The sequence below is a fragment of the Epinephelus moara genome, chromosome 22 (assembly GCF_006386435.1).
Source record: "Epinephelus moara isolate mb chromosome 22, YSFRI_EMoa_1.0, whole genome shotgun sequence".
Lineage (NCBI taxonomy): Eukaryota > Metazoa > Chordata > Actinopteri > Perciformes > Serranidae > Epinephelus > Epinephelus moara.
In genome coordinates this window covers 32,399,600-32,427,221 of record NC_065527.1, presented here as the reverse complement: position 1 = coordinate 32,427,221, position 27,622 = coordinate 32,399,600, and the positions used below count along the sequence as shown (strand labels likewise).

General features: G+C 42.7%; 1 protein-coding gene across 2 annotated transcripts in view; it reads right to left on the bottom strand.

Moving 5' to 3' along the window:
* LOC126384321 (pleckstrin homology domain-containing family O member 1-A-like) overlaps positions 1 to 27,622 on the bottom strand; it is a 35,551-nt gene that overhangs the window by 5,281 nt on the left and 2,648 nt on the right. For both annotated transcript variants that reach the window (XM_050035311.1, XM_050035312.1), the window contains exons 2-9: positions 22,475 to 22,621; positions 10,415 to 10,555; positions 6,745 to 6,849; positions 6,415 to 6,516; positions 5,962 to 6,282; positions 5,703 to 5,800; positions 3,457 to 3,619; positions 3,184 to 3,296 (exon numbers count right to left, since the gene is read on the bottom strand). In XM_050035311.1, the coding sequence (XP_049891268.1) occupies positions 3,184 to 3,296; positions 3,457 to 3,619; positions 5,703 to 5,800; positions 5,962 to 6,282; positions 6,415 to 6,516; positions 6,745 to 6,849; positions 10,415 to 10,555; positions 22,475 to 22,621 (1,190 nt within the window). The remainder of the gene's footprint in view (positions 1 to 3,183; positions 3,297 to 3,456; positions 3,620 to 5,702; positions 5,801 to 5,961; positions 6,283 to 6,414; positions 6,517 to 6,744; positions 6,850 to 10,414; positions 10,556 to 22,474; positions 22,622 to 27,622) is intronic.

The window sequence follows — 27,622 nt, the reverse complement described above, 5'->3', positions numbered from 1 at the left end:
TGATTATGAGAAATCTGATAAACAAACTTAGATTTTTGCCTGATAATTACTTTATTCATTGCATGTGTACATGTTAATTTGATTTCAATCATTTTGTTTTAAATCTGGACATGTGCAGGTGGACTCAGCCAGTGCTAAGAAAGGTCCTGTGCCTGCCTGTTGGAGAGAAAGAGAGAAGATTAAAGCGTCAAATTGCGGTAAAAGATGCTGTATAAAAGACAGGCTACAACTTTTTTCCTTTGTCCCCCCCCTGGAATTATTCTCTAAAATTTTACTGTTTATTGTCCCCCCCAACTATGAAATGGGATTTTCGCCCCTGCCTGACACACCAAGCCGACGGTCGGCTGTCGTCTAAAGTCGGGCCGTCGGTGAGCGTCTGTCGCCCTAGTTTTTGCGGTGTGTCCCGCACCATCAGCACTTAGGTGTCGGTGTCGGCAGCTTTTCGACCGATTGAGCATGTTGATTTGGCGGTGGAGCTTGAGGACATCACTCTGATTAGCTGTTCAGGTTTTATTTCCTCACCCCTGTAGCGAGTGAATCTGCCTGTAGTGAAACCGGGGCTAACCTGTGCTTCCTCCTCACAGTGTGTTCACACCGGGCGCGAGGTGAATTTTTCGCGCGATAAGATTACATACAAAGTCAATGTAAAGATGCGAATAGACGCGAATTTGTGCCGGTGGCGTGAATGACGTGAATGGCGTGACGCGAATGGAGCAAACACACGAAATTCGCGTCATTCGCCTCTTCGCACAAGTTCAAAATATTGAACTCGAGCGAAATATTCGCTTGATGCTGTGTCGGGGCAGCCTATCAGCATTGAGATTTTCCTGTCGTCACCGACGTCACTGACGTGCTGCTGCCGTTGTAGTAAACAACATTCATTCAGGCGACATGTGACTTGCCGGATACAGTGAACATTTATTGATTTTCACACGCCAAAAACTGCCACTGTCTCGCTGTAGTAAACAACATCCATTCAGGCGACATGTGACTTGCTGGATACAGTGAATATTTATTGATTTTCACACGCAAAAAACTCACCGGAGACAGATGGATATTTATTTTGGTGCTAATATTCAATGCAGGCTCCACTTCACCGACGGCGACTGGGATGCTCGCCCTCACTGCAGGTGTCTGGGTTATGGAGAACGCAGGTAGCCTTCACACACTTCTCTGCCACATCTGGATGGACCTCAATGGTCAACAACTGCCCCGCGTTGTTCCGAAAATGGAGGACAAGCTAATAATAGCTGTTTGTGGCCACCCTGAGCTTTATGACATTACGTCCCCAAATTATAAGCTTCGGACCAAGAAAGACCTGCCGTGGAGGAAAGTGAGTGAGGAGGTCGGTCTGCCTGGTAAGTTTTGAAAATTGATTCCAACTGTTGGGTGTATGTTTCTATCAACAAAGTTAGCACTAGCATTAGCCCCAGTTAGCACAACCGATGTAGCTTGCTTTCCGGCCGGCATACTTGTCTGATTTACTAGCAGTGTGAACACCCTGTTAGTCGCACGAATGACTCGCGTGAATGTCACAAGTAAAAACAAATATTCCAGCGGTCAAACTCGCGCGAGTAGAGCGAGGCGAATATTTTACTCGCGCCAGGTGTGAACACACTGTCAGGCTCCACTTCACTCAGCTGCCTGACAGATCCGCTGCTTCTTCCCACTTTAACCTGAATAATGTAGCGTTCACACCGGGCGCAAGTGAAGCGAATTACTCGCTCGTAACGCGCCGCGCGTAACGAGTGAGTTTAGACGCCTGACCATTTTGTTAATTCGCGTTATTGCGTCATTCGCGCGAGTAGCGGGGAAGCCGGCTGTGCTAACTGGAGCTAAGCTAGTGCTAACGTTCATAGTACAACCATTCTGCAAACTAATTAAGGACACATATTTATAGAACTTACCAAGTAGACCAGTCTCCTCTGCGACTTTCACCCAAGCCTGCTCCTTTTTGTTGCGGTCTCTGTAGAGTAGATACGTAGTATCATATAGCTCCGGGTAGCCGCACTAAGTTTCTCCTCCATCTCGGCATCAACAACTGGACGTCAGGGCGTCAAGACGTCACTGACGACCATGGCTGAGATAACCACCATCGCTGCTTTGTACCTGCTCTGAAGTCCCAGATGCGTCGGAGGGCCAAACGCCGTCGTTTTTGGGTTCACCCTATCCTGCATTAGCGCATCCAGCTCGGCGAGTTTCACCACCTCCTCCAGGAACTCTGTCTGGATGATAGCCGCTTTCAGCGGTACTTCAGGCTGACTGGGGCCCAGTTTGAGGACCTGTTGGCGAGGGTTGGCGCCAGGATCTCCCGGCAGGACACCAACTACAGGCGCTCCATTTCAGCTGCGGAGCGTCTGTCCATCTGTCTCCGGTGAGTAGCAGTGTGTCAACAACGTCCAGCATGACCGGAGGGAAGCACAGCCAGTTAGCCTCCGCTAGCCTCCCAGCTAGCCCTGGCTCTCCGTTTGGATCCAACAGGAGCACCGCGCCCTGGTTTGTTATTCAGGTTAAAGTGGGAAGAAGCAGCGTCAGGCAGCTGAGTGAAGTGGAGCCTGCGGAGGAAACACCGGTGCTCGGCTGCAGATAGGAAACCCCTTGGCTGACAGGATGTACCACTCTGTCACTCCGCTCTCTCTCACGAAGGCACAGAATGTACGTACTACTTGGCCGTCGGATGTAGTCCGTGTAGTGTGTTCAAATGCAACTGACACAGGGCGACGTGAGGCGACGTAGACGACGCAACAGTTGGCTTTCGTCGCCGCTAGTTCTTTGTTGATGGTTTGGTGTGTCCGCACCTTAAGGAATATCTTGCAGGCAGTTTAAGATTAGATAAGAACCAGAGCTTTTACAGTTACCAGTAAGGCCTGGTTGGACCAAAAACCTGGTGGTCAACAGGGTTCTGGATGAAGCTAGGTCCAGGTAGTTAAGATGAAACCTCTATGATTCATACAAGACTGTTGCTGAGCTGTCCTCCACAAGGAAGGTAAGGGTTTAAGTCAAGTAGTAGTCCATTTTCGTCAGAGTACTCAGAGGACTGATCACAGTGATTACAGTGACTTGGAAGTGTAAGTAAAACCTGATCAAGTGTATGTGAGACATTTTGTGTCACAGATAGAAAGACTCCAAAGACCTATGGAGGTCAAAATATTATTACATATTAGTAAAAATAATAAAACCAACCTGGAGTGAGGAGAGTCTGAGCCCCTGAGGTGGTGGAGGCGAGGGGAGTCGATGCCCTTCAGGTAGGGTGAACTGCCTCCTCGTTCTCTTTCTGCTTTGGCCTTCTGCAGCTCCTGTCAATCATGACAGACAACGTTAGCCTGAACTGAAGTACATTTATTCATTTCTGCATTTAAGTATTTGCTTCTGGTGACCAAACTGTCCCATCATACAGCCAGTCAATCAAAAACCAACCAGCCAAGCTCAATGAACTCATGGAAGAAGCGGTTGTACCTGCAGTCTCATCTCCTCCAGCAGCTCCTGAGCTCTCTGCATCCTCTGGGCGATGAGACTCTGCAGCTGACCGACTGGCTGCACTGAAGCCCCGCCCCCAGCCTCCTCTTCGGTTGGACAACGCTGAAGAGCTGAGCGCAACTCGGAGCGAATCATCGCCGGTCTGAAGAAGGTAAGGAGGAAGAGGGTAGAGACAACATAGACAAAAGAAAAAGTTAGAGATAAATAAAAAGACTTTTAATTTTGAAATGTTATAAACAGTTAAACACCAGAAGTAAACTTAGCAAGACCATAACCTGAGTCCCAAATACTTTCCCTTTATGCTGATAGTTTCAAAATTATCCATAATTTTTTTTCTTTCTTCCAAGCAGCCATTGTTCTCACTTCATTTCTGTGAAAATCGTCTTGCCAGTATTTAAAATTTGCTATGCGTAGACAATCCAAGTTACCCTACTCACAAACAAATCACAAACCAAGTGGACTTGTGGACAAGTGCAGTCAGCAGCAATGCTGACCTTTAGCGAGACTGTCATGGTAATTTTCGTCTGTCTGCATTCCAACCTTTGGTAGTTACAAAAATCATGATTGAATGCAGGGTATCTAAGCTACCTTAGGGTGCTTTCACATCTGCCCTGATTGATTCAGTTCAAACTCAAGTTCATTTGCCCCCTGGGGTTTGTTTGGGCAGGTGTGAACACAGCAATCGCACTCAGGTGCACACCAGTTACAAACAAACTGGTGCGGTACATTTGAGGTTAGAGTGTGTTCCTACCATGATCTGAACCAACTGCAGTCACATTATGCATTGTTTGGGTTAAACAATCATGAACATGTCACAGTCCCGGAGGATTATCAATGTGTGCCTGCTCCTGTACTGCCTTAATATGCACATCTGGGGCATTAAACATTGTTTTCTAGTTGGAGCCATGCCTCGTTTTCAAACTGTATGGTTTGCCTAAAATGAAAAGTCTCGCCACCAGACAATCAGAGATCTCCGCCTTCTGATAGTCTGGGGACACTCCTTTCTAAAGTGTGTTTAACACACCGGAGAAAACAGCCGGCAACAAAGCAACGTCTCTTGCATTTTTGAAAAGGACACACCCTCCTGGAAATGTGCGCTCCCCCTTTTCTCGTCTGCAAGGAAACAAACACACAGAGAGCTTGAAAATGGATGCCGAGAGATTTAACTCAGTTTTATCAAACGTGTGCTCAGTCCACAAGATTGTGGAAACGAAGGACTTACAGCGACTTTGTTTAAAACTTTTAATGCAGTTGGACTATGTTTACGAGCACTAGAGTTCAGCGAGCCACCGAAGGACCGCCCTGCAGATTTACTATTGGTTCTGCAACGTAGGGGTTTTTTTTAAACTCTGAAATTGTATCCGCCCATCTAAACACAAAATCAGGGAGAAAGACATCAGTCTTTAGTTAAGCAAAGCATCTAAAGACTGACTTGTGAGTCTAAAAATGAACAATGCAAGCAATATAGTAAATGATGACCAGCGCTAAAATCAACCCGTGTAGTTGTCTCTCTATTGTGACATTAGAAAGTATCGCATTTATCTTGCAAGTGTACTCTTCTCCACGTTTTGTTTATTTCCTGGATTCTTCCTGAATGGAAATTCTGACCAATCAAGAGCAGCTTTCTCATGCTAGGCATTTCATCTGGTCGGCTTGTAAATGCTGCCGTGAGAACACAAACTAACTCTAAGCAATTATGCAACTTTGTAACAAAATTAGTCCCTGATTTGGACCAAAGCAAGACAGTTCTAGGTCTGAAAGCACCCTAAGAGATAGGGTTAAGAGTTGGGATGTTAAGAAGGAGATCGGAGAAGGACCACTGCTTAATCCAAAGGAGCCAGTTGGGGTTGTGCAAGCATCTGTTCAGGTTGCCTCCTGGGCGACTTCCTTGAGACATTTTCCAGGCACGTCCAACTGGGTGTAACCATATTTCCCGTGTGATCTAGGATTGTCTTGAAAACACCCAGAAAAATAGGAAGACACCACTAGGGAAACTGACAAGTAGGCTACCTTGCTCGGCCTGCTGCCACCATGACCCAGACATGAATAATACATAGAAACTGTATGAAGGGATAGATAATCCATTACATCTTTATATTGCTATGTTAAAGTGAATCCCTAAATGCACCAGTGGTGAGGTATTCAGAATTTGCTCATGTGGCTGTGGTTTGCCGGGATAGAAGCTGTGTTGTGATGGTTGGTTTTACAATTAGGTCTTTGTGTACCTGGAGGAGAGAACTTCATCCATAGAGGCACAGCGACTCCGGCCCTGCATGCTGAACCTCTTCCCTGGCTGTGGCGTTCGCGACTGAGCCTGAAGGACCTGAAAGGTAACACAAGTCTGCTGTTTATATCTGTGGCTCGATGGTAAGTAGGAGATGTTCCGGGTTTGACAAAGAAAATGAGTTCATATATATTCATAAAATGAGTATTGGTTTGTGTAGCAGAAGCTATGATCTACAGGGATAATAATAGTTTCCCAACCTGCACCTGCTGGGGTTTGTGGATCTTGGAGACCTCCAAGTGGGAATGTTTGCCCCAGGACAGCTCACTCCCCCTGGGCAGACTGCTGGTCTTCACCTTGGGCTCCTTGGAGGTCACCCGTAGCTTTGACACGTCAGTGCCAGCTCGCTGACGAACCCCCAAAGATCCAACTGCTGCCACCTGTCCACACGAACCACCCCTCTGCAGGTCGATTTGTAAGTTCTCCCAGGAATCCTGGGAGTTGCCTTCATAGCCCGGGGAGAAGCCATCCTCCTCAGCAACCAGGTCAAGGGTCAGCATGCCATGGGAGGAGGTGGATGCCTGGGGTGAGTGATCATACATTTTAGATTTTAAAGGTAACGTTAATAGTGTCATGCATTAAAAAGGTTTGATTAAGGAAAATGGAGATATTTCAAATTACAATATGAAAAAGATATCAAGAGATCCCAGTACCACGGCCATGAGGTGCCCTCTGGTCGGCAACCGGCGGCCATGAGGGATCTTTGCCCGGTCTCTGGTGGGATGAACCAGGGCACTGTCCTCCCCGATAGTCACCTGGACAAAGACATTGAATCTGAATTTAGTTCCCTTCTGAAATATTAAAATGAGTTTTAAAACCCCAAAACAATTCATCAGTAGTGCCAACCATGCCTCCCCTGCATCAAGGTGAAACCTATATATTGTTGAAAAGCTTTTACCTTACCTTTAATAAGGTATTTAACAATTTTATCAGTTTCATCAAGTTTAACAATGACTAAATGTCAAGAGACAAGATGCCCATACCTCGTCTAAAATGCGGTTCTTGGCTTTGATGATTGCCACATTGAGGGCGTTGACCCATGATTCCTTTTCCTCAGGACTCACCGCTAGAAATACGAGGTTGGGAACCTGCAAAACAAAAAACTTCAATATCTTCGGTGTATGATACAGATACAGTATGTTTACAAGCCCAGACCTTAACCAGCCAGACATAACAAATTTTCAGGCAACACCTGACAACTGTTTCAAGTAAAGTTGTTGGAGCCAATTTAAGCAAAGTTATTTGATAAGATAGAATAGAACAGAACAGACCAGAATAGAATATACTTCATGGTTATTGTCCTGCAGTGTAAAACAATAAGAGTAGGTTTCCCTGAGTATACAGTAAAACACACACACAAAAAAAACACAATACAGAACAGAAAAACACACTAAAACACAGGGATGTGAATTTGATGATGGTGATGATGTTGCTAAACAATGTTTGAATGTAGTGTACAAAGTTATTTGTGTAGCTAAAGTCTAAAATAGCTAGTGGAATAAAACTGCTTTGGTGTAGCTAGTGTTTTTTTAGTAGAATTAAACTTCTTTGATGTAGCTAATGTGGCATTAATTAAATGTAGCTATGTTAAGAGTCTAAAATATCTTAAAGCAATGGTGTGGTTAGTGTAGATAAGAGGCTGTAGGAGTAGAGGCTCTACTCCAAGCTCCCTCCGAATGTCCGAGCTCCTTACCCTATCTCTAAGGCTGAGCCCAGCCATCCCACAGAGGAAACTCATTTCGGCTGCTTGTATCCATGATCTCATTCTTTTGGTCACTACTCAGAGCTCATGACCATAGCTGAGGGTTGGGATGTAGATTGACCAGTAAACCAAAAGCTTTGCTTTCCGGCTCAGCTCCCTCTTCATCATGACGGACCAGCACAGCGCCCGCATCACTGCAGACCAAACTGCTTATCCTCCTCACGCTCCATTCTACCCTCACGTGTTAACAAGACCCCAAGATACTTGAACTCCTTTGCATGAGACAGGAACTTTCTCCCAACCCAGAGGGGGCAATCCACCGGTGTCAGGCCAACCATGGCCTCAGGTTTGGAGGTGCTGACTCTCATCCTGACTGCTTCACACTTGGCTGCAAACCGCCCCAAGTGCATGTTGGAGGTCGTCATGTAATGAAGCCAACAGAACCACATCATCTGCAAAAAGCAGAGGTGAGATTCTGAGGTCCCCAACCAGACCCCTTCCCCCTCCCCCCGGCTGCACCTCGAGATCCTGAGTATCACAAACAGGATCGGTGACAAGGGACAACCCTGGCGGAGGGCAACACCCACTGAGAACATGTTTGACTTAACGCCTAGTATGCAGACACTATAATTTGTAAATAGAAATGTATTTCAGTGTCTTTTCTGACGTGAAGATGTTCTTTACTATTACTATTTTTAATAATCATAATAATTTTACTTAATGTTGTTATTTAAATTTTGCTAATGTTATTAGCTGTTTTGCAACTCCAAAGCCCAGTTATTATCTTCACTATATGTATGTACTTTTAATACATTTAATGTGTAATCAAGCTATTATTCACTGTATATTTAACTAAAGGTATTTGGAGCTGCTATTGTTATGTTGTATGTTCTCCTGTGTAATGTTCATCTTCTGTTATTAAAACTAATATTCTTCTAGGCTGTAGTTAATCTATTGTGTAGATTATCTTCTAATTTAGGTTTATGGCAGATTGAATGTTTGTATTCTAAAGAGTTGTCTTAATACTACATAACCACTGCATGCAGTTCTTTGTTGTTAATTATCAGTGAAGGTCGTGTTTGATATGTTTATTTTAATATACCAACTGATGTTCAGGTAAGAGGAATGTAATTCAGTTACTGTAACTCCTGACAGATCTGAGGATGAGGAGATGCTGCATGGTTGTCTTTGTATTCTGAGAAATAGAAATCTGTAAATTACAAATTGAGTTAATCTATGATATGTCAGCCTGTGTGTGTCTGTAATAATCTGCAGCAAAGAGAGGCAGACTGACATGTGAAAGTGTTTGGACTCTGCAGGGATTATTCAGCTGTAACTCGTCCTCTGACAGACTAATGGGATTCAGTGGATTAAACCTTTTCAGAGGAGAAAAAAAAAACAGTACAGCTCCACCAATCACTGCAGTCAAGGCTGGGCGGGTGGGTGATGTAAAGGCTGATCCGCCAATCCTGAGACAGATGTAGGTGGAAATCCACCAATGACGTGGTAATGTGAGTCAGGCGGGTTAGAGTAATCTCTGTGCACAGAGGGCTAACATGAGAGGATGAAGATGAAGACAGAAACACTAAAGAAACACTTCTTCACTGAAATATCTCAACAAATGTTTGATGGATTGGGATGAAATGTGATTCGTACTCCCCTGAGGATGACCTGTAAAAACTCTGGGGATCCTCTGACTTTTCATGTAGCGCCATCATCAGGTTATGACCAAATACCCGCATGGAGACGTGCGGCAGGTGCACTCAAACACCAGAGCAATGCCGTTCCGGAGCGCAGGCGTTCCCAAGTGCCCATTTGTCAGGGCATGACGACTGTACTTTGAGATAAACTGAGTTCAACTTTTAGGATGCAGCAGCGCGCACTGCATGTTGTGATGAGAAACAACAAATCACAGGCAACAGATATCTTTCCCTTCCTCTGTAAATATCCGTCTGAGGTAAATATGGAGGAGAAGTTGATCATTTTAGTGCAGAGTTGTTAGAGCTTTACATCTGTCCCACTGACGATAGGCCTACACACTTCTAAACAGCGCCTGGAAGAAGATCAGCTCTGCACTCATGATTTCAGGTAAACGGGCTATGGTACCGTGCTTGTGGAGGTTGCTTAGCAACTAATGTTCACTTCAGGCTGGCTCCAAGAGTGAGTCAATCCCTACAGACCCCCGTGTTAAAATGTCAAACTTTACAGCCTGTATAAACATCTTTACAGCCTGGTACAAAAAATGGTTTTAGTCTCTGTGGCTAATTTCCCTGTTCACGACAACTGTACAGGGGATGTATTTTTGTATATCTCACCTGTTTAAATGTTATTAAGGCTCAAAGTTATGCGCAATTAAGGGCGTGGCCACTTTGAGTGACAGGTGGGTTCCATTTGTTGACAAGCCACTTTCAAGGTGACAACGTTGGTTAAGGTAACCATGGCATAACCCCAGACTCACAAAGTATAGGCATAGACTTAGCTGTCGCTATTTCATGAAGGTTAGCCTAACCGTATTGTCTTGGTCATCTAAAAAAGTCTTTAGCATTTGGTTGTACTAAAAGACCCTCTACGAAGTCGAATGTTAATTCTTTTCAGGAGGTACATTTTGTTTTAATGGTTTTAAGCCTGTTTCTTGCTCATGAAAATTTGCATTAGCTGTAAATGCACCATGCTAACCAAGCTAGGAGCTAGCATTACCTCCAACCTCTCGTCCAAATATGGTCACTTCTGGCTCCAAAAATCCAAGATGCCAACCAGACAAGGCTTCAAAACAGGAGTCCACAAACAAATGCATGACACCACTATGGGTATGTTCATTATTTAAAGTCTATGGGGCTGACATGGGCTTTATAGGGGGTGCAAGGGGATTTTTTTTATAGCAACTGAATTTTATGTACCTACATAAAATAAAACTCTAATAAAGAGTTTTCAGTGTGGATGAAGTGACTCACAGTGTTTCCTGGCTGTCTGCAGCGCAGCAAAGTGAAGCGACTGTGATTTTTCTTGCTGCGACTCTTTGCTTTCCTCAGCTCCTCCGAACGCTCGTAATCAGCCAGGTCGAACACTTCCTGTGCCTTCCGCTCGTCTTTCACCTGCAAACAGACAAAACCCAATTGTATATCTGTGGCTGAATTACATTCCAACCTTCAAGATATCAATGAATCTATAAGAAGGAAACAAGAAGCAATGAAACACAGAGTGTATCCATTAAAATATAAATGATGTGTAATGACAATGAGGTTGTAGGCCTTTTCCTACTATAGAGATCCTTGAGAAGATTCAGGAGGTACTTAAATAGGCTTGGTGATCTTTGAAAAGGTTCCAGGTTCCATATAGATTCTTCAGAAGGATTCAGAGGTCCTGGAGGAGGTTTCATGAGTTCTTAAGGAGATAATGGGGTCCTGAAAGAACAGTGTTCATATGGTTTCTGTAGTCTTTGACAAGGTTCCAGTTGTCCCTCCATCCATTTTCATCTGCTTATCTTGGGCCGAGTTGACTGGGTAAAGTATTCCAGACCTCCCTCTCCCCAGCAACTCTTTTCAGCTCTTCCCGGGGGGATCTCGAGACAAAGTCTGAGGAAGACCATGGGCTTGAAATATCACTCTGCATTAAAATCCTTCTAAAGAGGAGCTGCTTGGTGTGTGGACTTAATCGTTTTCTATTGTGCCAGATGTTTTTTGTTTTTTTTTGGGGTCCAGCACCCACTCCATTCAGACATCTGAGCTCCTCACCATATTTCTAAGGCTGAGCTCAGACACCCCATAGAGGAAACTCATTTTAGCTGCTTATTTCCACAATCTCATTCTTTCAGTCACTACTAAAAGCTCACCACGACAGTCTGGGGCAGCGCCCGCATCACTGCAGACTCTGCACCAAGCCGCCAATCCATCTGATGCTCCATTCTACCCTCACTTGTGAACAAGACCTTGAGATACCTGAACTCCTTCACTTTGGGCAGTAACTCTCTCCCCACCCGGAAGAGGAAATCCACAGTTTTCCAGCAGAGAACCATGGCTTCAGATTTAGAGGTGCTGACTCTCATCCTGACCGCTTCACACTTGGCTGCAAACCAGCCCAGTGTATTGTGGGATTTATACTTTTGCGTCGAGTTGACGCCATACCTGTGACAAAGGCTCTGCATCGACATAGAGCCTACCCTACGCCATAACCTGACGTGCACCTCCCCAGAAATGTAACTACACATTGCAGCAACGCAGACCTTCTGTCCACTTTTGTAAGCTGAAACCATTTCCCACAGTGGAAACAAAACTGTTATTTACTTTAATTTCACAGATAAGAAACAATAAATTGTGAAGACAGTAAAGCCTCCACAAAATAGCATTTTAAATCTTGTGTGTGATTTAATCTAATTTATACGATGTAAAATGCCATACAGTAGGCTTGTGCTAATAACGTTAGAATGTTGTATTTATACGGAAAACGTGTTTAGTATCAGACAGCTGTTTTGTCGGTGAAGCTTGTGAGTTGTAAAGGAGCCGAATTCTGTAAGGTTATCTTTGTTAAATGTTGCTGTTGTTCCTGGCTTCGTATGAATAGAGGAAAAGTCTACTAGCTGCTAGGCTAATTTATACAATGTGAAATGCAATAGGCTTGTGCTAAGAACATTAGCATGTTGTATTTTTGGGGAAAATGTGTCCAGCAAAAGTCAAGTGCTTTGTGTGTGAATCCTGCAAGTTATAATGAACCTGATTTGTGTACTTGTGTTTGAAATTGTATTAATCAACTAAACTTTGCAGCACTTCACAGAAACCCTGCTGCCGACCAGTGTTTTGGAGGTGTAACTACAGAGTGACACAGATACACCAATGCACAAGTATTAATGCATAGGCCACGTGGGTAGGTTATGGCATAGGGTCTGCCGCGCAAGTATAAATCCTGCTTATGCTGGAGGTCACGGCATGATGAAAACAACAGAACTACATCATCTGCAAAGAGCAGAGGTGCAATTCTGAGGTCAACAAACCACATTGCCTTGAGATCCTGTCCATGAATATCAGAAACAAAACTGCTGACAGGGACAAGCCTGGTGGAGGCCAACACCCACTGTAAACCTGTTTGACCTTGTGCTGAGTATGTGGACACAGCTCTCACTTTGGTTATACAGGGACCTGATGGCTTGTAGCAATGACCCCCGTATTTCCACAGTGCCCCAAACAAGATTCCCAAGAAGACACAATTGTAAGTCTTTTTCAAGTCCACAAAACACATGCAGACATGGACAAACTCCCACTACCCCTCCAGCAGCCCTGCAAGGGTAAAGAGCTGGTTTGCTGTTCCACGACCAGGACAGCATCCGGAGTTTGAGAGACCTCGAGCTTGGATTGTGAACAGAAGTGAGATTGTTCACCCCTGACAGCCAATCAGAGGGTAGGATTCACACGCAGAGAGAGAAACTGTCAGTCACCGACACTCTGAAAGATTTGGTGTAACAGAAATAATCCGAGTGTCACGTCTTCACTCAACAAACACTCTCCGAGCTCATAGCTGCTGTCTGTTGTGATATAATCAGGTTAAAGATGCACCCAGACACAAACATGCAGTGACACAGAAATAACTGTAACACCTGGGTACACATTAAAAAACACCTGTACTTCAGCAGAAAGCAAAATACATTCATTCAGTACAGTTTTGAGGAAGTTGTAGTAATATCTTTGTACCTCTACTACACCTCAGAAAATACTGTACTATTTTATTGCACTTTATTTATTCTGATCTATTATCTATTCTTCTTGCAGATTGAGATTATTAATGCGAAATATAATCAATCAAAGAATGCATGACTTTTACTTTTCACACTGGTATTAATACTTTAACTTGAGTGAGGACTCTGAGGACTTGAGGACCTGGTTTTTAACTTCAGTTAAAACTCTTCAGTTATGTTTGTTTATTAATCTGCAGTTTATTTGGATAAAAATACAGTTTGGCCTTTAATCACATGATTTTCTCAGCTGTGTTCTGATTTAAGATTTTCCACTTTCGAAGTGTATGGTTCATTAACTCTGATGTTTCGGCTCAAATAAACAACAGATGGAAGTGAGTCAAACATTTTCTCTGTGATTGTCCTTTAGGTGTAAAAATAACTGCAGAGTCTGGAAGGACTCGGAGCTGGTCTGACATCAGCTCATTACATTTACAGTAAGTTCCCTTTCAGAAATCAGGAGGCAGGAGCTGGTTTTTAAAAGTATTCAGTACATCGGTTCTCTGCAGACAGACGGAACATGAAGGAAGAAGTCGGCTGCAGTTTAAATGAAAATGGAGTCAGTGAAGTAAAAAAGGTTGACTCGCTGCATTCGGTTTCAATGTTTCATTCATCAGAGATGTTTTAACTTCATACAACTTTAATTCACAAAGTTCATCTGAGGAGGAACAGAGATCCTGCTGAGAGTGGTGTCACTGCAGCATTTATACTGCTCTGTTACCACACCAGCTGCTGCCACAGCTAAAGCTACTTAAATGTCTGTTTTATTGCTGCTTACTGTGACAACTATTGATACTTCTATTGTTTACATACTAGTTAAACAACCAGTGCTTCCACAAGTGATAATGTCAATACTGCTACTGCTATGCTACAGAGACAGTATCTCTGTGGTGCTGGCTCGATAACTCCTTTAAGGACATGAATAGTACCTGGGGAGAGCTACAGAGAGCAACCAGAGAAAACAAACATGCTTAAAGTTAAAGAAAAATCACGAAAAGACACTGCAAAAATATGGTTGGTGTTCTAGAATGTTGGGTTTCTTAAATATTAGGATTCTAGACTGTTAGGGTTCTAGAATGGTAGAATTCTCAATTTCTATGGTTCTAGAATGGTAGTATTCTGGTTCTAGAATGTTAGGGTTGTCAATTGTTATGGTTCTGGAATGTTAGGGTTTTCTGATGTTAGAGTTCTAGACTGTTAGGGTTCTCAATTGTTGATGTTCTAGAATGTTAGGGTTCTAAAATGCTAGAGTTCTAAAATTTTAGGGTTCCCAATTGTTATGGCTCCACAATGTTAGGGTTCTCTGATGTTAGTGTTCCAGAATGTTAGAGTTTTCAATTTCTGTGATTTTAGAATGTAAGAGTTCTCAATTTGTATGGTTCTAGAATGGCGGGGTTCTTGAATATTAGGTTTGTCAATTTTATGGTTCTAAAATGTTAGGGTTGTTAATTGTTATGGTTCTAGAATGTTAGGGTTTTCTGATGTTAGGGTTCTAGAATGTCAGGGTTCTCAATTGTTGTAGTTCTAGAATATTACTGTTCTCAGTTGTTAATGTTCTAAAATGTTATGGTTCTCAAATGTTAGAGTTCTAGAATGAGGTTCTAAGTTTTTATATTTCTAGAATTTTAGGGTTCTCTGATGGTAGTGATTAGAAATGTTATTGTTAAGGTTTTAAAATGTTAAAGATCTGAAATTTTAGGGTTCTAGAATGTTATGTCCCCTTATTGTTAGGGTTCTAGAAAGTTAGGGTTATTGATTGGTATGATTCTAGAATGTTAGAGTTCTCTATTTCTATGGTTTTATAATGTTAGAGTTCTCAATTTGTATGCTTCTAGAATGTTAGCATTCCCAAATGTTAGATTTCTCAATTGTTATGGTTCTAGAATATTAGTGCTCTCCGTTTTTAATGTTCTAAAATGTTAAGGTTCACAGTTCTTAATGTTTTAGAATGTTAGGGTTCTCAAATGGTAGGGTGCTCAATTGTTAGGGTTCAAGAATGTTAGGGTTCTGTAGAATGTTTAGTTATGGGATCTAGAACCATTATGCCCATAACAGCCCTAGATGGCTACCTTGCTGAACTGCTGTGGCTGACATGCAGGCGGTGTTCACACAGACAGTGTGATACTACCGCAAATGTAAATACTGCTACTACTGCACTACAGCTAGTACTGTGACTTCTCTAACTGGGTCTACCTCTGATTACTGTTGCTTCAAACCATCACAGAGACTTTTAAACATCACCAACATGAACATAAAGTTCTGCTATTTGGTGCCTTAAAACTTCCACTTGTGCTTCCATTAATTTTACTGCCAAAGTAAAATGATATTACAATGCTTTACTGCTTGAATGACTTCTGTTACTAATATGACCACTAAGTATACCATTAACACCACTGCTACATAATAATAAAAATGGACAAAATATGTCCAGTGTTACATTTATTAGTAATATGATATAGCAGGTGTTATTAATATGATGTAATGACAGTAACAATGTCTCGGTGAACAAAACTAAAGCTAAATAGAATTCAGCCAACACTTTTGTTATTGACACCTGTGATTATCCTGCAGTCACATGTTAAAATATCTGCAGGGAACAAAAACACACACTGTCCCTTTAGATCTTAACCTTTGAACAACAAAAGGTCAAACACACACACACACACACACACACACACACACACACACACACACACACACACACACACACACACACACACCCCCCATGATTTAAAGTCAGATCAATTCCAATTAACAGCTCTGAAACACATCCATAACTCTGTGTGTGTGTGTGTGTGTGTGTGTGTGTGTGTGTGTGTGTGTGTGTGTGTGTGTGTGTGTGTGTGTTTAAATCACGAGTGTGTGTTCACATCAACGAGATCTTATGGGGTCTGTGTGTGTGTGTGTGTGTGTGTAGTGGACTCTCTGAGTGGAAACTGGTGCCGTTTGTCAATATCAGTGCCAGCGTGATCAATATGATGTGCTTCAGCGCTGGTACCAGAAACACACAAATGTACACAAACATAAACATGTACTTTTTTTAAAAAAAAAACCTATCATTCAGATACCAATTTATTGTTTACATTTCAAAAGAAGAAGAATGAAATGCTCTAAATATTAAGTTAGCCCTCTGCACTAAACTCAGTGGTCAGATTGATGGGATTTAAACTGTTCACAGTTTGTTTAGCTGATATTCCAACAGTGCTAACCCTAGACTTACCATGTCTGTATCCTACTGACTAGCTTATCACCGCCGCTCTGCAATGCACTCACACGACAGTTACCACGGATATCAGTATGGCGTCATCTTGTAAACTTAGGGTGCTTTCAGACCTAGAGGTGTCTTGCTTTGGTCTGAATCAGAGACTTATTTTGTTACGAAGCATAATTGCCTAGAGTTGGTTCATGTTCTCACATCAGCATTTACAAATGGACCAGATAAAATGCCTTGTGAGAGAAAGCTGCTCTTGATAAGTCAGAATCTCCATGCAGGAAAACAAAACATTGAAGAGGAGTACACTTGCAAGATAAATGCAACACTTTCTAATGTCACAATGGAGGGACAACTGTGCGACTTGATTTTAGCGCTGGTCATCGTGTACTATATTGCTGTTCGTCTAAGGCAAACCACACAGTTTGAAAACGAGGCACGGCTCGCATCAACTGTTTTGATGCATTGGATGTGCTGAATGTGCAGTGCAGGCAGAGGCCCACATTGATAATCCTACAGGACTGTAACATGCTAATGTTTAACCCATGTGTAATGCGGCTGCAGTTGGTTCGGATTGAGCTTGAAACACGTTCTTACCACAAATGAACTGCATCAGAGGTCGTTTGTAACCGGACCGAGACCACCTCTTCAAGAGGGTCTCAATCCAGTTGTTTATATGCGCACCCAAGTGCCAATGCTGTGTTCACAACTGGCCAAATGACGAGTGCTTAGGGGGCAAACAAACTTGAGTTCGACTGAATCGAACCAAAAAGGGCAGGTGTGAAAGCACCCTTAGCAAGCACCTGCTGGTTCCTGCACGTTAACACCAGGTTTCACACCACTGTGCAATGATTTATTTAATTGAGGGGAAGGTGGCAGAGGGGAGGCGGTTTCAAAATCAGTGGTAGGGGTGTGAGGTTGTTGCCGCCGACGTGAATGCACACAGATTTTGTTCTGCTGCATAGAGTTCGTCGTGTGAGTATCGACAGTGAGTATCGCAAAAGTAGAAAGACTAATAATGAACTCTTGCCCTTGTTTAGCACTGTTTTTTTAGCTAGCACCATTAGCTACCAGCCGCTGGCTCAGCTGACCTCCATGTTGAGAACTGCATGCAGACAATTCATACACTCTGAATTTAGAATAGATCCCCTTTAACCTTAAACCAAACCTTAGAAATTTACTGACATTGTGGGGACTTTTATTTTGTCCCCATAAGGTAGGTCAGTCAACACAATGTGACACTAGACTTTACTCAAATTACACCCAGGTTCTTGTTCTTATGTTTGATTTACAGGTGAACTCTGCAGACAAAAAACAGCTGCAACGACTGATCGTCTGAACGGTCATTTAAAAACTTGGCCATGTCCATGTTGAGAACTCATACACACTTAATTACACATAAAGCCTCTTTAACCTTAAACCAAGCCTTAGCCCTAAGTTTGACTTATGTAGAGTATGGGGACTTTTGGTTTGTCCCCATAAGGTGGGTGAGCCAACGCAATGTGACCATGGACTTTCCTCTAATTGAACGCACTTTTTTTTTTTCTTCTGTTTGATTTACAGGTGAACTCTGCAGATAACAAATGTTTGATCAAACAGCTGCAACGACTGATCATCTGAATGGTAATTTGAAAACTTTCAGTGAACTATTGCCATTGTTTAGTGCTGTTTTTTGAGCTACCACCATTAGCTACCAGCCGTCGGCTCAGCTAACCTCCATGTTGAGAACTGCGTGCAAGTAACTCATACGCTCTGAATTTAGAATAGATCCCCTTTAACCTTAAACCAAACCTTACAACTTAACTGATTTACATTGTGGGGACTTTAATTTTGTCCCATATGGTGGGCAAGCCAACACAATGTGACCTGTAATCAGAGAGATTTTCTTTCTACTTAAACACACATTCTTGTGTTTGATTCACAGGCAAACTCTGTGGACGCCAAACGCTTGAACAAATTGATGCAATATTTGATCATCTGAACCATAATTTGAAAAACTAATAATGAGCTGTTTTAATGTTCCTGCATGAAGGGATGCACATACACCCACACAGAAGCCTCCCTCAGGCTGCTGCTTTATTAAAGTGTTCTGGGTCAACATTTGAAATACAGAAACAAAACGACTGATCTGAGGACACACACACACACACATACACACACTCGTGGGTTAACGTGAGTCATTATTCTGCTGCTCCATGTAGCCAGCCTCCGGAGAAAGACGGGAAAAGAGAAACAATAAAGAAATCAAAGAAGAACTCATTGTGTTTCTGAAACTCAGTGAAGTGAAAACAGAACAAATGGCCTGAAATAAAAACCTTTACGTGACATATATAAATACAGACAGATAAATGGTTCTAATAATCCAGAATCACAGCATTTCACAAAGAAAGCACCAAAAATGAATCAAAATTATTTTTCTTGTTTCAGCTCCCTTAAGTCAAGTGCTTCATGTAAATGTGAGGGCAGTTTAACATAAACTAAATGTCTGAATGAATCAGCAGGCAGATGAAGCAGTGATGTCATCATCATCATCATCACCATCACCATCATCATGTCTGTGTATCTGCAGATCTCTTTCAGTTTAAACACAGAAATAAAAAGTGAAGCAGTATTTGTACAAAGATTTGACTCAGCAGAGTGAGAGTGTGTACAGTTACATAACAGACTGTTATATAATGTGAAGTACTGCAGAGTCAGTGTGCGTGTGAATGCTCAGCACTTCAACATCTAACCACACCTGCTGCACCTGCTGCACACCTGACCGCTGTGCTGCTTTCAGGGACTCTGCAGCAATCTGACATCTGACAATCTGTAACTTTTCACAGCAACGTTGTCTTTGATGTTTTTATCAGCAGAGAAATAAATACCAACGAAGAAGAAGAGCTTAAATGTTAGTCTGTGTTGAGAAATTCCCTCCTCATGAGGAAGGAAGGAAGGAAGATAGAAAGGAAAGAAAAAATGACAAAAGAAATTAGGATGCAGGAAGGATGATGCAGGAAAGACGAAAGATAGAGGAAGGAAGGAAGGAAAGAAGGACCAATGGAGAAAGAATAAAGAAAGGAAGGATGAAGAAAAGAGGGATGAAGGAGGGAAGTATGGGAATAAAGGAAGGAAGAAATAATGATATGAGAAGGAAAGAAAGATGAATGGAAGAAGGAAAGAAAGGAAAAGTAAGGAGGAAGGATGGAAGAGAGAAAGAAATAACGAAAGGACTGAAGGAAGGAAAGAAGGATGGGAGAAAGAAGGAGGACAAAAGGAAGGATGAAGGAAAGAATGATAGAGGAAGGAAGTATATGAGAAGGAGGGAAGAAAGAAGGATATGGGAAGAATGAGGGAAGGTTGAGGAAGGAAAAAAGGAAGAAGTTAAGAAAGATGAAAGAAGGTATAAAGAAAGGAAAGAAATGAGGATAAAAACAAAGACGAAAGGAAGGATAGATGAAGTAAAGAAGAAAGGATATAAGAAGAGAGCAAGTGAGGAAGGAAGGATGAAGGACAGATAGAAAGAAGGAAGAATAAAGCAGAGGAGGAAGGGAGGAGGAAAGGAAGGAAGGATGGACAAAGGCAGATATGGGAAAACAGGAGGAAAGAAACAAAAGATGAGGGAACAAAGAAAGTTTAGAAGAAGAGAGCAAGGAAGGAAGAAAGGACGAAGGAGCACATATAATGGCTGCTTTTCATTATGCTAACATGTTTCCTTTCTCCCCTCACTCATGTCTCTGTCTCATGTCTTAGCTCCGCCCAGTGAGGATGTGAGGAAGAGACCTGAGGCAGGGCCGTCACAACCGGACAGGCAAACCAGGCAATTGCCTAGGGCCCCAAGCTGGAAGGGGGCCCCCAGAGACGGCTGACATTGGTCCATATCAATGACAATATGATGGAACCCCTATAGATACTGCAACAACGACAACACATTGGAATCCCCCCTAATGGGGCCCCCTACTAGCTTCTGCTTGCGAGTGGCTAAGTAGGGTGACCAGACGTCCCGCATTCTGCGGGACTGCACAGCATTTCAGTCTCTTTTCACGCGTCACGCAAATTGAGACCATGTCCCGCATGATTGGATGCCACCTGCACTAGCATTGTTGGAGTACTGTAGTACTACGGTACCTCACGGTACCACTACTGTGGGATAAGTTCAAAGTCCAATCGCAAGAGGGTGAGTGTCCATGCACCGTCCAATAACGGCACGCGCTGGCCACCTGGCGCTCAATGTGCTGCTCCACAGTGCCTCTTGCCTGGGGCCCCCAGAGTGTCTTGAAACAGCCCCGACCTGAGGACAGAGGAGCTGAAGCTGCCAATATCCCAAGGAGTCATTCTTAAGCAACATCAGTTACTGTGTGAAATTTAAACGTCACACCACCTGATGTAGGACACACCTGTGTTTCCTCCCTCTGAGCTCCTCCAAGAGCCTCCTCTCTCCTCGAGGTCTAAGGAGGTCACAAGAGGAGAGAGGATGCAAGGAAGCATAAGTTAGCATAAGTTAGCATAATGAAAAGCACCCTAATGTAGAGTCCTTCCTTCCTTCATGTAGTAAATAATCAGATTCAGCATTTGGTTTATCTGCTGAGATCAGACAGCAACATACAGCTCAACCAATCAGAGTCACTGTGTGTGTGTGTGTGTGTGTGTGTGTGTGTGTGCGCGCGCATGTGCGTAGCTGCAGGCTCAGCTGCATCAGATGATGATCTTCGATTCAGCGGCACGTGTTGACTGCTCAGGCAGCAGCCTTTCTGTGTGCGTGTGTGTAAGGTCATAGAGTTATAACAACTCTCTCTGTTTCTAAATGTCTCTCCACCACTCGTATCTTTCTCAGAATGTTTTTACAAAGACATGAGCGTCACATCACAGGTCACATGATCACTGACTCAGCATCATCAGAGCTGAAAATAAAAACACGTCAGATTGTTTAGTTCAGTTCCTCCCCTGAGCCACTAAAATATCAGGGTCTCTACTGAAGCCACTTTGAAGACGTCTGTCCAGAAAGGACAGCAGCTGAGTCTCTTTTTCTTCTTTCACCCAGAGACAAACAAACTGAGGACAGGACAATGTCCTCTAGCTTCAGACGTTCATATCAGTTTTTAAAACAGGGAGATCTTCAGAGAGTTCATTTAAAAAAAATAAAAAATAAAAAACACAAACAAGCTAGAGTGGAGAAGAGAAGAGATGGCCAAGAAGACCATCTCTGAACCAACAGCATGTCGAACCTTGAAACAAATGGGCTGTCAGCTAACAACAGAAAACTGAGGCTACAATTCACACAGGCTCACCAAGACTGGACAACAGAAGATTGGAAAAATGTTGTCTGGTTTGATGGGTCTGGATTTCTGCAGCAACATTCAGATGGTAGAGTCAAAATTTGGAGTAAACAACATGAAAGCCTGGATCCATCCTACCTTGTATCAAGGGTATAGGCTGGTGGTGGTGTAATGGTGTGGGGGATATTTTCTTGGCACACTTTGGGCCCCTTAGTACCAACTGAGCATGATTTAAACACCACAGCCTACCTGAGTATGGGATATAGGATAACGCACCATGTCACAAAGCTCAAATCATCTCAAACTCATTTCTTAAACATGACAATGAGTTCACTGTACTCCAATGGCCTCCACAGTCATCAGATCTCAATCCAATAGAGCACCTTTGGGATGTGGTGGAACGGGAGATTCTCATCATGGATGTGCAGCCAACAAATCTGCAGCAACTGTGTGATGCTATCATGTCAATATGGACCAAAATCTCTGAGGAATGTTTCCAGCACCTTGTTGAATCTATGACACTATCCTCCTCTGACACCAAACAGCAGTCTACACTCTGAGCTCGCCGCTCTCTAATGGACCCGTCAGCCGTCACAAATCTAACCACATGCCTCTCTGTCCTGTCCAACACGCTGATATCAGCAGCCCAGTACATACACTGACAATGGTTTACACTCTGGCGCTTTCAGTCGTCTTACGTTGGATTATTTTCTCCTCTGAGACTCTCTGATGTTTCAGTTTCACGCAACAAACAGGAAGCTCCTCAGCACATAGAAACACAGTGTATATGTACACAAATATGTAACGTTTGAATACTCGTCCTCACCTCCTTGTCAGAGATGTAGAGCTGGTCTCCTCTAAGGATCACATACCGGTTCCTCCACAGCTCCCTGAAGATCCCTCGACCGCAGAACTTCCTGATCCAGCCCACTTTCTCCGGCTGCTGGACGGCCTGCTGACCCAAGTCCTGAACCTGAAAAACAACAACAGGGTCAGATAAAGACTAGAAACCAGTAGAGCCCTGACTCCAGTCCTGAACCTGAATCCCAACAACAGGGTCAGAGAGAGACTAGAAACCAGTAGAGTCCTGACTCGAGTCCTGAACCTAAACAACAGGGTCAGACAGAGACTAGAAACCAGTAGAGCCCTGACTCCAGTCCTGAACCTGAACAACAGGGACAGAGAAAGACAGGAAACCAGTAGAGTCACGACTCCAGTCCTGGACCTGAATCCCAACAACAGGGTCAGAGAGAGACTAGAAACCAGTAGATTCCTGACTCGAGTCCTGAACCTAAAACACAACAGGGACAGACAGAGACTAGAAACCAGTAAAGCCCTGACTCCAGTCCTGAACCTAAACAACAGGGACAGAGAAAGACAGGAAACCAGTGGAGTCATGACTCCAGACCTGAACCTGAAACACAGCAACAGGGTCAGAGAGAGACTAGTAACCAGTAGAGTCCTGACTCGAGTCCTGAACCTGAAACACAACAACAGAGTCAGAGAGAGACTAGAAACCAGTAGAGCTCTGATCCAAGTCAGGGTGACTTGAGCCCTGAACCTGAAACACAACAACAGAGTCATACAGAGACTAGAAACCAGTAGAGTCCTGACTTGAGTTCTGATCCTGAAACACAGTGTTGTTGTGTTTCAGGATCAGAACTCAAGTCAGGACTCTACTGGTTTCTAGTCTCTTTCTGAAACTGTTGTTCAACAGTTTCAGAAAGAGACTAGAAACCAGTAGAACTCTGACCCGAGTCCTGAACCTAAAATAACAACAATAGGGTCAGAGACAGAGAGAGACTAGAAACTAGTAGAGCCCTAACCCAATTCCTGAATCAAACCCAACTACAGGGTCAGAGAGGGACTAGAAACCAGTAGAGCCCTGACTTGAGTCCTTAACCTGAAACACAACAACAGGGTCAGACAGAGACTAGAAGCCATGAGGAAAACAACAAAACGTTCAGGGTTCAGGTCTTCTTCAATAAAGGTACAGAATTTCAAATTCAGACCAACATCAACTAATAAAGGAAGGAAGGAAGAGGATGAAGGAAGAGGAAAAAAGGAAAATTATACAGACATAAAAGCAAATGAGGAAGAGATAAAGAAACGGAAAATTAAGGATGATGTGAACCAAGGATGGAAAAAGAGGAAGAAAGAGGAGGAAAGGAAGAAAGGACAGAAGATACAAAATAAGAAGAAAGATGTAAGGATGGAGGAAGGAACTAAAAAGAAAGGAAATAGCAAAAAATAGAATAAAAATGGAAAAAAATGCTGAAGAGAAGGAAGGCAAGGAAGGAGATGAAGAAAGGAAAGAAAAGAAAAAGGGGGAGGAGGAGGAAAGGACAAAAGAAAGCCAGCAAAAACGAGAGATAAGATTGTGTCATGGATAACAGAAAATGTCACAAAGGACATTAAAACATCAAAATATTATGAGCAGCAAGAAGAAAAACAAGATAAACATGACGAAGGAGAGAAAACCACGACTGGACTGAGATGACAATGGATGAAATGACAGGAAGAGAGGAAGAGGAGAGGAGACGGGTTAATCAGGACGAGGAAGAGGAGGATGAGTTGAGAGGACGTTACAGAGAGCAGAAGAAGACCATGAAGCAGGACAGAGGGGTGAGGTAGAGGAGTAATCTGTTCTCTGTCTGACCTACTTTCATTATATAACAGAAGGCGGAGAAGAAACACATCACAGACGAGGAAGTAGAAGAAGACCAGCTGTTGGGTTTATCATCGCTGTGATGAACTGACTGGATCTGTTCTTACAGAAGATCTGATCAAGTGATCAATCAATCAGTTATTGGTCAGAAAATTAATCCTCTCAGTGTTTTAACATCTTAAATAGGAGTTTTTAGCCTGACTGTGGTGCAGTGATGCAGGTAAACAGCACGTATCTGCCTGTGAGTGTTTAATTTTTACCTGCCTGCAAACACACACAGGTACATAAACAAAGCTACAGCCAATCATGTTACAGTCTGTCATGTGATCTGTGACAAAAGGAGACTCTTGTCTTTAGTCTTTAAGGCCCAGACACATAAAACTGACATCAAAGAACCAGCAGTGATGAAGACTGACTGTTGAGTCGCTTCATGTCACCTGTGTCTCGGCTAAGAAGTGTCTCTTCACAAAGTCGATCACACAGGTAATTAGTCGGCAAGATTCCATTGGTCTCTTAGTTGCAGAAAAAAAAACAAAAAAAAAAACGTGAAACTCTATTAGGAGCTGTGCCTTATCAAAATAAATCAAACCTATATGACTGGACCATGTGGGAATTTAATTTGAAAGGACAGACACAGGAAGAGGCCACGCTCAGCAGTCAGACAGGAGTCACATTACAAACCAATCACAGCCGACAGATATCTTTCCCTTCTTCTGTAAATATTCAGTCTGATAAATATGGAAAAGTTGATCATGTTAGTGCAGGGCTACCCAGAGCTTTACATCTGTCCCACAGTCGATAGGCCTACACACTTATAAACAGCGTCTGGAAGAAGATCAGCTCTGCTCTCAGGATTTCAGGTAAATAGGCTATACGATGCTTGTTAAGGTTGCTTGGCAACCTCAGACAAAACCTGCAGCTGTGCTCTTGAAAGCTGGCACAGAAAAGGCACAAGAGTACCACCCAGTACCCGACCTCGCGTTTTCCAGGCAGTTAAAGACACAGCATGTGTACAGCCCCTAATTTACAAGGATGGTACCTACGGTTATTCCACAGGCTAGTTAATAACATGTCGGGCAGGAAATCCAAAGTGTGGGATCATTTTGAGAAGGTGAAGGACAAACCCAAGGTGATATGTAAACTCATCTTCATTCGTCAACTAAAACATGACGTATCATCTGAAACATGGAAGTAGCTACATGCCCATTAGCCACTTAGCACAATCATTACTGCTTTGCCGACAGCGTCATTAACAGGCGGCTCGCTCAGTGTGTGACGTGCACTTGTAGATAAAATATAGGCCTATATTAATGAAGGTTCATGAGTACGGTTTTGTATTTCTCTGTAATATAGCGGAGTGTTAACAATATGACTGATACAATACATTCTTACACCTTCAACTCAAACCATTGTGTTGCCCCACAAAATATAATTTGATAATTAAATTAATATCATAACACAGCTAATCAGCTAGTCAGCTAATGGTCCTAAATAACAACTATTGGTCAACTAGGAAAATTCTTAGTCAGGGGCAGCACTATTAACAACACAAGCTGGTGTTGAAAGCACAAAAGATATTTACCGAGTGCCAGCGAACACTAAGACAAACAGTTATGAACCGTTTCTGCTCAGTGGCTACCAATAAAGAAATTCTACTAAACATAATCAAGCAACAACCTCCAGGCCTGCAACATGAAGCCAATGACATAGTGACAAAAACTGCAGTTCCTCTAATGTCCACTTGAGGCTGGCTCCAAGGGCGAGTCAATCCCCACAGACCTCCATGTTAGAACTTTACACGTACAGATATGTAATTAACATAAACTTATGTACTGTAAAACTTCAATTAAAAGCCTTGTCCCAATTAAACGCCCAGTCCCTTTTACTTGCCTGGCATGGCAACACATTTTAACAAATAAAGGCCTGTCTAAATTAGAGGCCTGGTCTGGTTGCCAAGCAGTCCATTTTTCTCATAGACGTTCTTCGGATACATAAAACCGGGTTGTTGGCTACCTCAAATTATGTGTTCATTCCTCGATTACCCTGTAAGTTATTTATATTCCTCAGACCAAAAGAATCAAAAGGGTTTTTTCATAAAAATTAATCCAAGTTGTGAGGATTGTTTTAACAGGATAAAGTGGTATTGTGATGGTATGCTGGCTGCCGAAACTCTCTCTCTCTGATGTGCTGTCTGTTGTGGTTGGATCAAATGAATGATTCATAATTGATATATTATCTGAAGCCTAATTTTTAAACAAGTAATATTTATACCGGTTTAAATAAACAATTTGATTGTATTTCCTGTAAAAAGGTTAAAGGTGTAAAAGGAATTAAAGGCCCGTCCCAAATATAGGCCTGCTGATTTAAGCAGATTATACCCCAGGCTACTAACTGAAGTTTTACGGAGGTTAGGTTTAGGCAATAAAAGTTACGGTAGTCAAGTTTAAGAAAAGAAACATGGTGAGGACATGCCTTAAAATGACTCAAAGTTCACACAGCTCCGAACCTGTGACTTCAGGGGGAAGTCCCGGTCAAAAGTCTTTTTTTTGTGACCCACCAACCTGCCTCCTTACAAGCACTCAGGACTTCTTCACGTGATCCCAGCCTTTCAAAATACATTGGATATGTACAAATTTGGGAGCTGAGACATTGCTGTAAACATTGATTGATTTAGTTTCAGCACCACGGTAGTGGCCAGCTCCTGTTAAGAGCTTCTTAAAGAGTGATCTCAAGTAAAATGGATGCAGAAAGTGAAAAGAAAGCAATAGCCTAATTTAAAAAGTTGCATCTATTGAAAATGCATTTAATCTCTGAGTCAATTTGAAAGCTATTTCTCAAGACAAGTTCTGTAATTAGGCTACCTTGTCCGCTTTCATTCTATTTATATCTTAACAGGAGCTGGCCACTACCGCAGTGCTGAAACTAAATCAATCAATGTCAGGCACATCGATCACCCACCATTTCATCAGCGCATAAGTCACACACAGCCTACTTATTTTTCGTCTTATTATTATTTTTCTTCCACCAGATTTCGGTGCGCAACTTGTGCCACAGCTCTGAGCGCACACAAGGTCTTCATAAAACATAGATTCAAGATTCAATATGCACAGTAAGGACACGCGTTTCCCTGCAGAATGAAATTCGTTCTTTTCTGTCACCAATTAACGCCAAACAATATAAATCTGAAGTATGAAATAGATCAAAATATATACGGTGCGCACTGTTGTCCTTGCTTAGTGTAATACTCCGTCGTAATTTACAATATATACACATTATAATAAAGATATGGGATATAGTCAAGATGGC